Here is a 14,381-nt window from a genome sequence, read left to right as displayed (position 1 = left end):
GACTAGCTTGTCTATACTGCCTAAATGCATAGACTTCGTCGTTCCCCGCCAAGCAAATAACACCTTTATGCCCAGCACCACATCTCTCACACAGCACCACTTGTTGTGCCATAAGATGGAACATAGGTGGAATATCAAACGTATTCAAGCCTTCCCTTTGATGATCTTTTACCTAGATCTGTCTAGGTAGGATCTGTAGGACCTATCAAAACAACACTAAAGGAAAAGATAAGAACTGTCTCAAGGAATAAATTACTCGAGAATAAAGACAAACAAAAATAAAACAAGTAAATAAAATAGTTGCCTCCCCGATAACGGCGCCAAAATTTGACACGGCTGTCGCAACCCTATCAAAAATAAAACCAACTGGCTCTAACTTATACAGCAGAGGTAAGTCGGGTATCATATCCACAGGGAGGCGGTCACTATCTACTTGTTAATCGGTCTATCTAAGGTCACAAAACGGGGGGGGGGGGGGTTTGAGTATTTAAACTAAACTAATAAAAGCAAGGGATGAAATAAGAGAGAAGTCAGATAGGAAGAAATATGCCAGGATGTCGGTTCACCATGATATTATACAAATCAGCTAAAGGTAGGTCAGTCGATCTGATATGAGAAGGGTAATGGAAAGGTCCTCTCGGTCCACTATCCGCCCTAAAATACTACTAGCTTAGCTTTCACCATCTCTAGTGTAGTCTATTGTTTATAACAGCTCTATTCATTTCAATCTCTTGATCTAGGTCTGAATTTAACCAGATTTATTGATTCAATTGCATGCATTCAATTTAACAATTACAGTTATATTGCTATGAAACAATTCTCACACTAAATCTCCTAAACTAACTATTGCATCATCGTTATACTACCATGGTTTCCCTAATCCTAGCATTCAAGAATTAGCTACGCATAAATAGAATGAGAATAAAAGATAAAGTAGAAACAAACATAATAAAGAGACTAGCAAGAGATAAATAACATAAAAGAAAGAAAAGAAATTACAAGAGTTCGGATCCGGAAAGGGAAGAGCAACGTCGAATAGAATAAGAAATAGAGGAAAAAGTTGTATATTGAAGTTTGTAAAAGAGATCCTCAAACCTAATGACGTCCTTCCTATTTATAGTAAAGATAATTATTTGACCTAAGATACATAACAAGATACGAAAATCTTGCGTCTAATAACTAGTTACTCGATCGAGCGTATTAGAACCATTCGATCGATCAACTTCTTGGAACGACCACTCGATCGAAGTACAGAAGTACTCGATTGAGGACCTCCTAATTAGCACCTCTCGATCGAACGGATTGAGTATTCGATCGAGGTCTTCTCGCATGTAATCCTCTCGATTGAATAGAGTAAATCAGTAAAAGTCTTCAATCGAGCATCTACCACTTAGCCGGCTCATTGCTTCGTTGATTTAGCTTCCGAGACCACTTCACGCATCCCAAGGCAACCACATTTCCGCTCCAATTCCACTCATCTTCTAAATGCAAGCAAAAGGGACAGTTCCAGGCTCAATTATGCTACTTTCAAGCCCGTACCTGTAATTAAAGCCAAACGAACCAAAGTAGAATATTCGGGATATTACGCAATATAAAACTATGAGAATCGCATAGAAATACGTGCATAAGAGACTTAAAAAGACTATATAAAATGCACATATCAACCGTAGTTGAAAGTTGTTCGAACCTTCGACGGGTCCATTCCGCCTTAGGAACATGACTTTACAGTAGGATGCGTAGAGATGGGACCTCCAACTCTACTGGTTGTAATGCCTCCATACCGTATGCTAGGTAGAAGGGTGTGGCTCCTTTTGGTGTTCGAATGGAGATTCGGTATCCCTAGAGTGCGAATCAGAGTTTGCTCGGCCAATCGCGGTAATTGTCTTGCATCTTCTTGATGATGGTGACAAGAGTTTTGTTTGCTGCCTCTACCGCTCCATTAGTTTAGGGATGATAGGGGGATCATCGATGTCGTTTGATTTTGTATTTGTTCAGCAAGGCTTGTGTTTCTACCCGGAAGTGGGAGCCTTAGTCGCTGATGATTTGATGGGGTACACGATATCTGCAGATGATGTTGTCCTGGATGAACTTGGCCACTTGTTTGGCGGTCAAGCCTGCATAGGACTGTGCTTCCACACATTTGGTTAAGTAGTCGATGGCGACGAGAATGAAGCAATGGCCTTTGGTGCCTATCAGTTTGAATTTCCCGATGATGTCGATGCCCCAGGTCGGGAAAGGCTATGGTGATGTCATGTTGTATAAAAAGGATGGTGGTATGTGTTGTATGTTGGCGAAGCTTCGGCAATTGTGGCAATGTTTGACGTGGTTTCTGCAATTGGCTTCCATAGTGGTCCAGTAGTAGCCTAACCGCATGATTTTTCGGGCTAGCATCATTACGCTCATTTGAGGGCCACATTCTCCGTTGTGGACCTCTCCCATGACTTTTTCTGGCTTTGTGGTGATCGATGCAAAGGAGAAGGATCCCCTGGGGTGTTCTTTTATATAGTTGTTCTTGGTTTATCACGAATTGTGATGCATGTAAACGGATGACTCTTTGTCCTCTTGTATCAGAGTTGAGAGGAATTCGTTTTTGGTTTTGTAGTTGAGGATGGCTTGGTACCAAGGTTCGACATGGTCTTCCTTGTCGTTGTTGACGACACAGATGTGAGTTGGTTTGCTCCTTCTCTTGACGCATCGGGGCATCGATGCCATGTCATCGAGTATGTTGACGAGCGCGGCAAGTTTTGCTAGGGCATCAACAAACTGGTTTTCCTCCCATGGCAAATGGAAGTAGTCGACTTGGTCGAAGAATTCGGCCTCTTGATTGATTTTTGCTTGATAATGAGTGAGGAATCACCATGGACCCTCAATCTCTTGTGCCAAGTGTTATGGCTGCTTGTAGGCCGATGAGGCATGCTTCATATTTTTCGTAGTGCAAGATCACCTTCATTAAAGACTCTAACTCTGACATTTTTTTTGTAGCTTTTGACCATTACTTGTTGATATGATACTACCCTGACCTGGCTACATCTCTTAATTCTTCTATCACGACTAGACTATCTTTCATCAAGCTATCGTTTGTTTCAATGCTATCAAGACCATATATTGAGGTTGGTACATGCACTCCTGCAGGGACGACTACTTTACAACCAGGTAATAAAGAGTCTGGCTAGGGTGCGTATAGATTGAGTGTAAGATGTTTGGTGTATAATTAGAGTGTTCTTTTGGCAGATTTAGCATTTGGTGTTGTAGTTCAGGCAGTCAGCCCCCAGGGTTGGCCAATAGTAACCTGTCCGAAGTATCTTGCTAGCCAGACTTCATGTGGTTCAAGACATCTCAAATATATGTTGTTATCCTAATTCCATTTTGCATAAGAGGCATAGCTTTAGAGTTTCTATTGTCTTTTTGTAGACCGCCTTGTTGTAGTCATTCCCTTCTTATATTTTTTGTTTTATACCATCTGTAGCGGTAACAAAGATTTTAGTTGGACTGATTTTAGTTATGTTTAAACATTCTCAATCGCAGCCTTTGATATAATGCATCATCATGTTTTTCCAAAGTCTGATGTCCTTCCCATTGAAGATAAGACACTTAAGATGTTTTAATTCTCTATAGAAAGTAAAAATAACTAACAAAAGGATTGATCAATCTCTTTTGATGGTAATCAAGAGCACGAGACTCTTATACCAATTGAAGACTATATGAATCTAATAAATATACTTAAGAGAGGGTGAATTAAGTATAGAACATTTTCAATTTCTTTCAATCTATTTAGTAAAATATAATAATAAAATTATAGATGTAAGAATTAAATCTAATTTATGTATTATCACACCAAAGCAAAAATAAAGAAAAGAAAATGTAACAATGAAGTAAATGGTCAAGCGGATTTCAAAGTGTTTCGATCTCATAACCCGAAATTCACGTTCATTATTACTCGATTAATTATTTAGTACCTTACTCCGGATTACATATATTTAACCTACCCACAATTAGTTTCATTTGTCAAATATCGATCTTTGGCTATAAACGGATAAAATAGAGAAGCGACTCTCTAACAATTGAATAATTCGTCAAAATTTCCGAAACAATATTATAGTATGTTGTTCGTAAATTCTGAAACAGTAAGGAATTACGAAAGGAATAAGTATGCAGTAACGAAATAAATGCCAGAGATCAGATATACCGACAGAGGAAAGGTAGTGACACGGTACGAAACCGCTGCCTTAAAAACTATTTCTCCGGTGCGACCGTGGTGGCGATCAGCGCTGACCGGTAGTCCCCAAGGTTTACACTACTGCCGCCTTACAAACTCGCCCACTCAAGAATGTAAGACCTGGAACGATATCAATTAGCAATACCCAGAAATTTATGAGAGAGCAGAGAAGACGAGAGAGGAGAGTTTATGTTTTTCTGTGTGTTTTGATAGAGAAGTCGGGCTCCTTTTTATAGCCAAAACGCAGCAACAGAAGCAGCAAAACCGACTCCTAAGAAGTTGCAGTCAAGGGCTACAAACGTGGAGCATGACCCTCATGTTGACAGTCAGTTGGACTGACTGATTCAACTCAACAACACCAACAACACAGCCCAAAACAAAACTCAGATGCGGCCCAAAAAGATAGGCACAGACCGCCGCAGGCGATTGCCAAATCCCAAATCCCGAATCACGAATCCGGATCCGGGCCGGGCCGGGCTCGGGCACGGGCACGCGCGCGCGCGCGTGTGCGAGCTGAATTAAGCACCTCGCAAAGTCTCTACAAAAGACTCCCCATGACCACTAGTGATAAGGTAAGGGAAGGGGTGTTATATAAACCCATAAAACACCCACTTCCTCACCAATGTGGGACAAATGGAAACTAAGAAAAAGGCTCTCAAAGCCTCTATTTCCAACAATCCCCCACTAGAGGCGCCAGAGCCAGAGAAAGAAGAATTCCTGGGTAAAGGAAGGGTGGATACTTAGGTATCAATATCTTTCGATTTGAATTGACACTTTAGTGAAATGAGGAAACAACTTACTTACAACTAGAGAATATCTTGCGATTTGAATTCCTAGCTGAACTTCGGTCGATACCCCCCACTACACATATCATACCTTCAAATTAAGATCGTCCCGCGATTTCAGAGTGCAACGCGCTCTTTTAGAGCTTATGCGTTACCTTGGTACTGATAGGTGTGACCACAAGACTTCTCATAGTCTTAGGATCATTACACCTACGTAGGTGGCTCAAGTGCTTCTCATCAGCACTTCTCACACGAGCCATTAAGAACATAAGTCCAACCTAGAGTATAATTCATCAAGTGCGTCTCAAAAGCACCACCATAAAGGCTATGAATCATACTACGCCATAGGAATGAAAACTTTGGACCTAGTCAATCTCAACCTTGACTCATGGACCTAAGCCCCATTCCCCTCGACGTATTAACGACTAATCTCTTAGTCAACCCCTTAGTAAAGGGATCGGCAAGATTACTTTCGGACTTCACATAGTCCACGGTAATCACTCCATTCTCAAGGAGTTGTTTAACTACAGCGTGCCTTATTCGCATGTGTCTCTTTTTCGAATTGTAGACACTATTCTTTGCAACGCCAATAGCGACTTTCGAGTCACACAAAGATGGAGACCGGTGTCACCGTCCTCCCCATACTTGGTACATCACCCAATAGGTTTTTCACCAATCGCTTCTTGTCCCGCCAACTCAAGAGCTATGAACTCCGACTCCATGGTAGAGCGTGCAATACAAGTCTGTTTAGAAGACTTCCACGATATCGCACCTCCACCCATGGTGAAGACATAACCACTAGTAGAACAAATCTCATCGTTACACTGCAACCCAATTTGCATCACAATATCCTTCTAATACAAAGCAGAAATTTACCATAATGCAAACACAGATCAACTGTTCCTCTTAGGTATTTTAGCAAACGACGAAGAGCATTCCAATGTTCATTACTGGGTTATGTGTATAACGACTCGATCTACTAACCGCATATGCAATATCCGGTCGAGTACGAGTACATTCAAGAAACATCACACTCCCTAGATTTTAGCATACTCTTCCCGGGAAACACTCATTACCTGGTTTTTACTCAAATGTACACTAGAATCATAGGGTGTTCTAGCAGGCACAACATCAAAGCAGTTAAACTTTTTCAACACCTTTTCAACATAATGAGATTGACTCAAAGAAATTCCGTTGGAGTTTCGGATAACCTTAACCCCTAGGATAACATCAGCTTCTCCTAAGTCCTTCATCTCAAAGTGTGATGACAAAATTCTTTGGTTTTAATTATCACATCTAAATTATTACCAAAAATAAGCATGTCATCCACATATAGGCATATAATAACACAATCAGATTCTATCACTTTGGAATAAACACATGAATCAGAATTGTTAATCATAAAGCCATTACTCATCAAAGTAGTGTTGAATTTCTCATACCACTGTTTAGGTGCTTGTTTCAGACCATAAAGTGACTTGTTCAGTTTACACACTTTATTCTCTTGACCCTTAATCACAAACCCTTCATGTTGCGACATATAGATCTCTTCCTTTAGCTCACCATTCAAGAAAGCAGTTTTAACATCCATCTGATGTATAATAAGGTTATGAATAGCAGCTAAAGCGACAAGAGTTCTTATAGTCGAAATTTTGGTCACAGGAGAATAGGTATCAAAGTAATCAATGCCCTTCTTTTGTGTAAAGCCTCTAACTACAAGTCTAGCTTTGAACCTTTCTATTGTACCGTCGGTCTCATTTTCTTTTAAAGATCCATTTACTCGTAATGGGTTTACTACCTTTAGGTAAATCAGTCAACTCCCAAGTCTGATTAGAAACAATAGAATCAAGTTCACTTTTAATAGCATCTTTCCAAAAATTAGCATCAATGGATTTCATTGCCTCACTATAGGTTTTTGGGTCATCCTCTATTAAAAACGCTGAAACAAACTCATCACTTGCACAAACAGAGTATCCATATTCAGATAAATGTGTTGTAACATAATCACTATAATCCTTTGGACATCTAGGTCTTTTACTCCTCCTAGGTTCAACAGCATGATCAATAGGAGTGCTACTACAACTAGCATGTGAAGACATATCAATAGATGCAACAGGTAATGAAGTAGATGAAACAACAATTTTCTGAAAGGGAAAAACATGCTCAAAAAATTCGGCATCTCTAGCCTCAGATATAGAACGGTCACTCAAAGACATAAATCTATAAGCAGAGCTATTTTGAGCATAACCTATAAAAACACAATCATAGGTCTTAGGTCCAACGGTAGGTCTCCTAAAGTCAGGTAAACCCACTTTATCCAAACACCCCCACACTCTAAGGTAACTTAGGTTAGGAGGGTAGCCCTTCCAAATCTCGTAGGGTGTCTTGTCAATTTTCTTATGAGGTACACGGTTAAGAATGTGACAAGCAGAAAGTATTGCTTCCCCCCACATATCGTCAGACAGGCCAGAACTTAAAAGCATAGCATTCATCATCTCTTTTAAAGTTCTATTTTTACGTTCAACTACACCATTGGATTGGGGTAAGTAAGGTGGACTAGTCTCATGTATTAAACCGTTTGCGCACAAAAGTCCGCTAAATAACGGATTTATACTCACCACCTCTATCGACCTTACCCTTTTAATCTTCCCCGTCGAGTTGATTTTCGACCTCATTTTTAAAGTTTATAAACGATTGTTCTGCTTCATCTTTAGTCTTAAGCAAATAAACTCGGGTGTACCTCGAACAGTCGTCTATAAAAGTCACATAATAATTCTTGCCACCTCTACTTGCAACATTTTTGAAGTCATCTAGGTCGGTGTGAATTAACTCAAGAAGACTCGTAGTCCTAGTTGTCACAGGTTTACTAGGTTTCTTTGTGAATTTAGCCTCAACACAGCTACCACATTTAGAGAATTCTTGACTCGACAAACTTGGAATTAAACTCATGGTTCTAAGTTTTTTAATGTAGTCGATATTCACATGACCTAATCTACCATGCCAAACATCAATAGACTCGGCGATATAAGCGTAGTAGAAGCAATATTATTAAAAGCGAATCGATGTTCAAGATAAAAAAGACCCCCAGACAGATAACCCTTGCCCACAAATTCCCCATTGCGCGACATTACAACCTTGTCAGCCTCAAAACCAAGTTTCAAACCAGCTTTGTTCAATAAGGCACCAGACACGAGGTTTCGACGCAATGTGGGTACAAATAAAACATTATTGAGAGCAAGTGTTTTCCCGAGGTGAGTTTGAGAAAGATCTTGCCTTTGCTCGTGATCTTTGCAGTGAAGAATTACCCATGTAGACGCATTCCCCATCGCCTATCTCCTCGAACTCAAAGAAAATAACCCCTTATCAAAGACAGAGGTGTCCTGGAAGCGCCAGATTCAAGACCCATTCAAAGAAAGATTACCCACCGATTAGCTTCAACAACCACAAGAAGAATGACATCATCACCACAAGATTGGCTTCACTTCAAAGATCTTCTTATCGATGCACTGGGTAGGCTTTGTGACCCGGTTTCCCACAAACATAGCAAACCAAAGGACCCTTGGGCTTCGAATCTTTGCAACCACTTGGTGTACTTCCCGGATCGGTCTTCTTTCCTTTACCCTTACCCCGACCAACCTTGGCCTTACCCTTACCCTTGAACTTTTCAAAGAAAGATTTGACGGACCACCGGACTCAACCAAATTAGCTTTGACAAAGAAAGAATGATGCATTCACGATCGGTAGACAAAGGGGTTGTCTTTGAGGCGATTTGCCTCTTCGGTCCTCATATGACTGATAAGTTCCATAAGGGACATGTCTTTCTTTTTGTGTTTTAGCCGATTTCTATACTCGGACCGGGGGAGGGAATTTTTCCAACAAAGACATTAGCAACAAAAAGGTCGTCTAATTTCATGCCCTCACTAACAATATCAAAGACACAAATTTTCATAGACATGGACCTGTTCCATAATAGATTTCCCATCCACCAACTTAAATTGCAGCCACTTACCCACAACATATTTCTTTTTCCCAGCGTCATCAGCCCCATATTTTTTCGGTAAGGACTCCCAAATGACTTTAGCCGATTTATTATCGGCAAATAAATCGAACAAAGGGTTAACCATGTTATTAAGTATGTGACACCTAGCGCTTTTGTTGTCCTTAACAAATTTAGCAATATCCTCTTCATTGGACTTAACATCTTTAGAGGGAGGAGGGGTAGTCTCGGATCGACGGAACAATAGGTTTTGGCGGGTCATTAAACAAAACATAATCAATTTCCAACCGCTCAAAAAAACATCAACAGTTTTGGACCAACGCTTATAATTCGACCATCTAATTGCTCAATTTTCAAATATCAGGTACAATTTTCGAAATCACAGACATGGCTACTGCACTTAATTAAATAGTTTTTAAATTGTTGTTCGTAAATTCTGAAACAGTAAGGAATTACGAAAGGAATAAGTATGCAGTAACGAAATAAATGCCAGAGATCAGATATACCGACAGAGGAAAGGTAGTGACACGGTACGAAACCGCTGCCTTAAAAACTATTTCTCCGGTGCGACCGTGGTGGCGATCAACGCTGACCGGTAGTCCCCAAGGTTTACACTACTGCCGCCTTACAAACTCGCCCACTCAAGAATGTAAGACCTGGAACGATATCAATTAGCAATACCCAGAAATTTATGAGAGAGCAGAGAAGACGAGAGAGGAGAGTTTATGTTTTTCTGTGTGTTTTGATAGAGAAGTCGGGCTCCTTTTTATAGCCAAAACGCAGCAACAGAAGCAGCAAAACCGACTCCTAAGAAGTTGCAGTCAAGGGCTACAAACGTGGAGCATGACCCTCATGTTGACAGTCAGTTGGACTGACTGATTCAACTCAACAACACCAACAACACAGCCCAAAAAGATAGGCACAGCCCGCCGAATCCCGAATCCGGATCCGGGCCGGGCCGGGCTCGGGCACGGGCACGCGCGCGCGCGCGTGTGCGAGCTGAATTAAGCACCTCGCAAAGTCTCTACAAAAGACTCCCCATGACCACTAGTGATAAGGTAAGGGAAGGGGTGTTATATAAACCCATAAAACACCCACTTCCTCACCAATGTGGGACAAATGGAAACTAAGAAAAAGGCTCTCAAAGCCTCTATTTCCAACATAGTATTCCCTCAATTTTAGACGCAAAATGTATGTCTCTTTCTCACCTTCTTTTAACAAAATTAATAAAGTTTCCGAGACAATTTTAATTTAAATAAATTTTTAAATCATCAAAAGAAAACACAATTAAATCAATATATGTGACGACGATGCGTGCTTTCTTTTTCTGGTTCTTTTAGATTCAAGGTTATGTTAGTAATTGTCATAAATGTTTTAAACACAATACAATTCCTTAAGTTTGTACAACGATGATCAGGGGTGTGCTATATAATCTTTGATTGGATCCCACTTGTAGGAGAAAAAGAAAGAAGAGGATTCATTGATAATCATATTGAAAAAGCAATTTAAAACTTTTCTCAATTGCATTGAACATTTTGGTTAACTAATTTATAACTAATAAAGGTAATAAAATATATATAAAAATTAAATTATTTACATTATTATTTGTATTATCATCTCTCAGGTCTCATCTCTCATCTCTCATTTTATAATTGAGATAGCATTCCTTTTTACCAACTCCTGATTTAATTTTGTTGAGCACAAAGCCACAAACCAAATATAGAAAGAGGCCAGATGTTAAGGGACATCACGGAACATTTTCAAAGCTCAATATCTTGAATTAATTAGTGGTGGAAAAAGTTTGGTAGTAACTTTTTGGTGGATAATTGGAAAAAATACATCAATAATAATAATAATAATAATAATAATAATAATAATAATAATAATAATAGTATAAAGTGAAAATTGTTAATAACCACCTAACATTTGTCGTATTTTACAAATTATCACCCTGTATTCTGTTTATTACAACTTACCACCTACCTTACACCGTATATATCCGATCTACCACCGTATTTCATTCCCGATCAACATTTTACTTAAATCCCGACTAGTAAACTATAGAATGACTAAAACACTCTTAGTTTGATTCCGTCAAAGACATACAGTGACCTACACAAAATTCATCACCATCATCAATTATTCAATTCATCAAATTTCCAGAATGTCCCACCACCATCAACAACAATAAACTCAAAGCAATGTCCAATGCAACCACCATCAACAACACACTCAAAGCAAAGCTCACCATCGCCACCTTAATCATGTCCCACCATTTACTTACCACCACCTCACTACCCACCCGAAACATCATTCATCACACGACCCTTTGCACTGTCAACCCAGACCCACCTCATCACACAACCCTCTGCACTGTCAACCCAGACCCACCATTTCATCCCACCCCTAGACTTGTCACCATTTCAACCCACGAAATATCAAGATCTAGGATTTTCATTGAGTTATGGATCAATAATCCTTTAGAGGACTTGTTTTTTTTTTTTTTGGGGGGGGGGGGGATTTGTGGATTGTGGCGGTTTTGAAGATGGGGTGGAGGTTTTGTTACGGTAGAGGAATAGTCGACTAATGTGGTGAAGTGGTGGAGTGACCAAAGAGGAGGTTCTTCATGGAGCGGCGACAATGTGACGTCGGTGGTAGGTGCAGGGTTGACCGACAGTCCGACGTCGCCAGGAGGTTCGTGGCGACTTGTATGGATTGTGGCCTTGTAGGGGCAGGTGACAGATTAGAGTCAGCGGGTGTTGTTTAGGTTGGTCAAGGTGGTTTTGTGGCTGTGAAGACTGAAGATCGAAGAAGGTGAGTTATGGAGAAGAGGAAAGAGGTGGCAGATGAAGGAGGTAGAGTTTGTTTGGCGCGGGGGGGGGGGTGTTTAACTTTAATTTAATTTAATTATATTGTTTATATTAACGAGTTGGGATTTAAGTAAAATGATGATTCGGGAATGAAATACGGTGGTAGTTCGGATATATACGATGTAATTTAGGTAGTAAGTTGTAATAAATAAAATACATGATGGTAATTTGTAAAATACGACAAATACTAGGTGGTTATTAACAATTTTCACTACTATAAAAGTTAAGAAATAAGGGTCCTCCTTGCTTCCTGCATGGCTGACCAATAGGGGCTCTTTTATTATATATACGCATGTGTAATGCTTCACATACTGTGATACATTATTCATTATACTGTATATGTCGACAGTACTAGCACTATAGAGGTTATACACATACTCCCCTTCTGTCAGAGTTCATTTGGTTGCTTTTAATTTTGGCACAAAAATCAAGGAAATAGGAGATAACCAATTATATGATAATAAGTATACTTTTTTTTTTTTTGACAGCTGTAAAATAAGGGTTCTACAATCGCAGGGCTTGTTTAGCCAAACCATGCGCTATAATGTTAAGACTCCTAGGAATAAAACTTAGACTCAAAAAATGAAAAAAAACTAAAACGATCACGAACATCCTCCAGGATACCGGCAATCATATGATCTTCCTTATCAATCCCCGCTACCTGATTGATCAACTGTAAACAGTCAGACAAAACAGCAACATGGAGTATTCTCTGTTCTTGCGCCCATGACAAAACGTCTCTGACTCCGAGTGCTTCTGCTTGTAATGCCGATTCAGCCCTGGTATGCACTTGTCTCCTCGTTATTTCCTTGCCTGCATGATCGAAAGCAATCCAACCGACCGCCGGTTCAAAGTTCCGTAACCAGCTAGCATCCACTTTGATCCTAACCACCCCACAAGCGTTGTGGTTTCCAATGAGATTGACGGGATGACCATTGCGAATGGCCTCACGGTCCTCTTGTGACGAGCCTTCCTCAGAGCTTTGGAGCTTTGATAGGGGTTGTTGTGTAAGATGGGAGCTACATAGCACCTGAACATTTTTCCGGATTGAACTAAAGAAACACCACGTAATTGTAAACGGGTTTAGATCCAAATCCTGAAAAATAACCCTATTTCTTAACGACCACACACCCCACAGGATGGCCACAAAAGTAATCATCTTGTCCTCGCCCCCTTCATTTTTTGAGAAGTAGCGCATCCAGTCATAAATCCATTCAGTGACCGAGAGCCCCTCGGCACTCTCCACCCGGATTCCCAACTCCGAGGCCGCCCATAGCCTTTGAACAAGACTACAATCGCGAAAGAGATGTTCCATGGATTCCACGCATTTCTGACCCCCTCCACACATGCCACAGAAAGGTTCGATGTCAAGCTTACGTTTCTGAAACTCACTACCAATAGGCAAAGCCTTTACGATAATCTTCCAGATAAGGATTTTCCAAACCGCTGGAACGGGTAAGTTCCATAACGTTTTCCTACAGAACTCTCTCCCTCTATCATTTATTCTTGACCTGTCTTTAATGGAACTTCTTGCGGCCATGTAGCTATGAAAAATAAGTCTGTATCCACTCTTAACCGTAAAAGTTCCATTCTTAGTAAACGGCCAAAAAGGCATTCTTAATAAGTATACTAAATTAATTAAGTGCGGGGGTTTTAATTGCTCATTAAATGCATTTCTAAAATAGAAAGATAAACAAATAACGGAGACACTTTAAAATGGAATAGACAAATTAATGACTGGCACAAAGAAAGTATAAGATAGAAATTATATATGGTACTATTTGTGGCTTCAATTACATAAGCGTATATCAATTCATCACCTCAGTTGGTGCATTTTTATGGTCTAAATAAAACATTGCACATGCTATGGATTTATATCTCTGCCCACGCACTCAAGTTTTTGGTATAGAAAAGCGTTTGCAATGAGGAAAATGAGTAATTCTTTATAAAGGATATTCTAATTAAAGATAAATAAATAAACAAATAACTAGAATAAAGAAATAATGGTATAAACTCTAGAGTAGGTTTGGAGATGAAAAATAATATGGACTAAGATTTAAACTCTATATTATTTTTCTAGAGTTAAAAAGGCTTATAGTTTCTAACTCATGCAAAAATTTTAAGATATTGTCAATTGAATTAATTGTAGCTAAGATGTCGTCGTTGAGTTATAAAATACACCAAGCGTACGATATTACTAGTTCGTTCTAGAAATGGCAAAATCAACCCGACTTGATTGACTCGACCCGAAAAGGCTTACCTGAGACCCGAAATTGAGCCGAACTGCCGCACCCGAATGACACCCGAAACTCGAATTAACCCGACCTGACCCGAAAATGACCAGAGCTTTCATAGACCCGTATTAACCCGAATCCAAATGACCCGACCCGAAACTACCCAACCCGAAAATGACCCGACAAAACATAACTTTAATTGGCCCCAAAAGACTTGAAATGCCTTTTTCCTTCTTAATCATTGACCCGAAAATGACCGGACGCGAAATGACCCGATCA

The 14,381-nt window shown here is 39.9% G+C and overlaps 1 protein-coding gene across 1 annotated transcript; it reads right to left on the bottom strand.

Moving 5' to 3' along the window:
• Positions 1–12,424: 12,424 nt before the first annotated feature.
• LOC141613535 (uncharacterized) lies at positions 12,425–13,483 on the bottom strand. Its single transcript, XM_074432273.1, has one exon. The coding sequence runs from the start codon at positions 13,481–13,483 to the stop codon at positions 12,425–12,427; it is 1,059 nt and encodes a 352-aa protein (XP_074288374.1).
• Between the last annotated feature and the right edge of the window lie 898 nt (positions 13,484–14,381).

Source organism: Silene latifolia, chromosome 11 (assembly GCF_048544455.1).
Source record: "Silene latifolia isolate original U9 population chromosome 11, ASM4854445v1, whole genome shotgun sequence".
NCBI lineage: Eukaryota > Viridiplantae > Streptophyta > Magnoliopsida > Caryophyllales > Caryophyllaceae > Silene > Silene latifolia.
The sequence above is the reverse complement of the archived record's forward strand: the minus strand, read 5'-3'. Positions and strand labels throughout refer to the sequence as shown.

Excerpts from the sequence above, each read along its gene's own strand:
- LOC141613535 (XM_074432273.1), bottom strand. The coding sequence starts at position 13,483 with ATGCCTTTTTGGCCGTTTACTAAGAATGGAACTTTTACGGTTAAGAGT.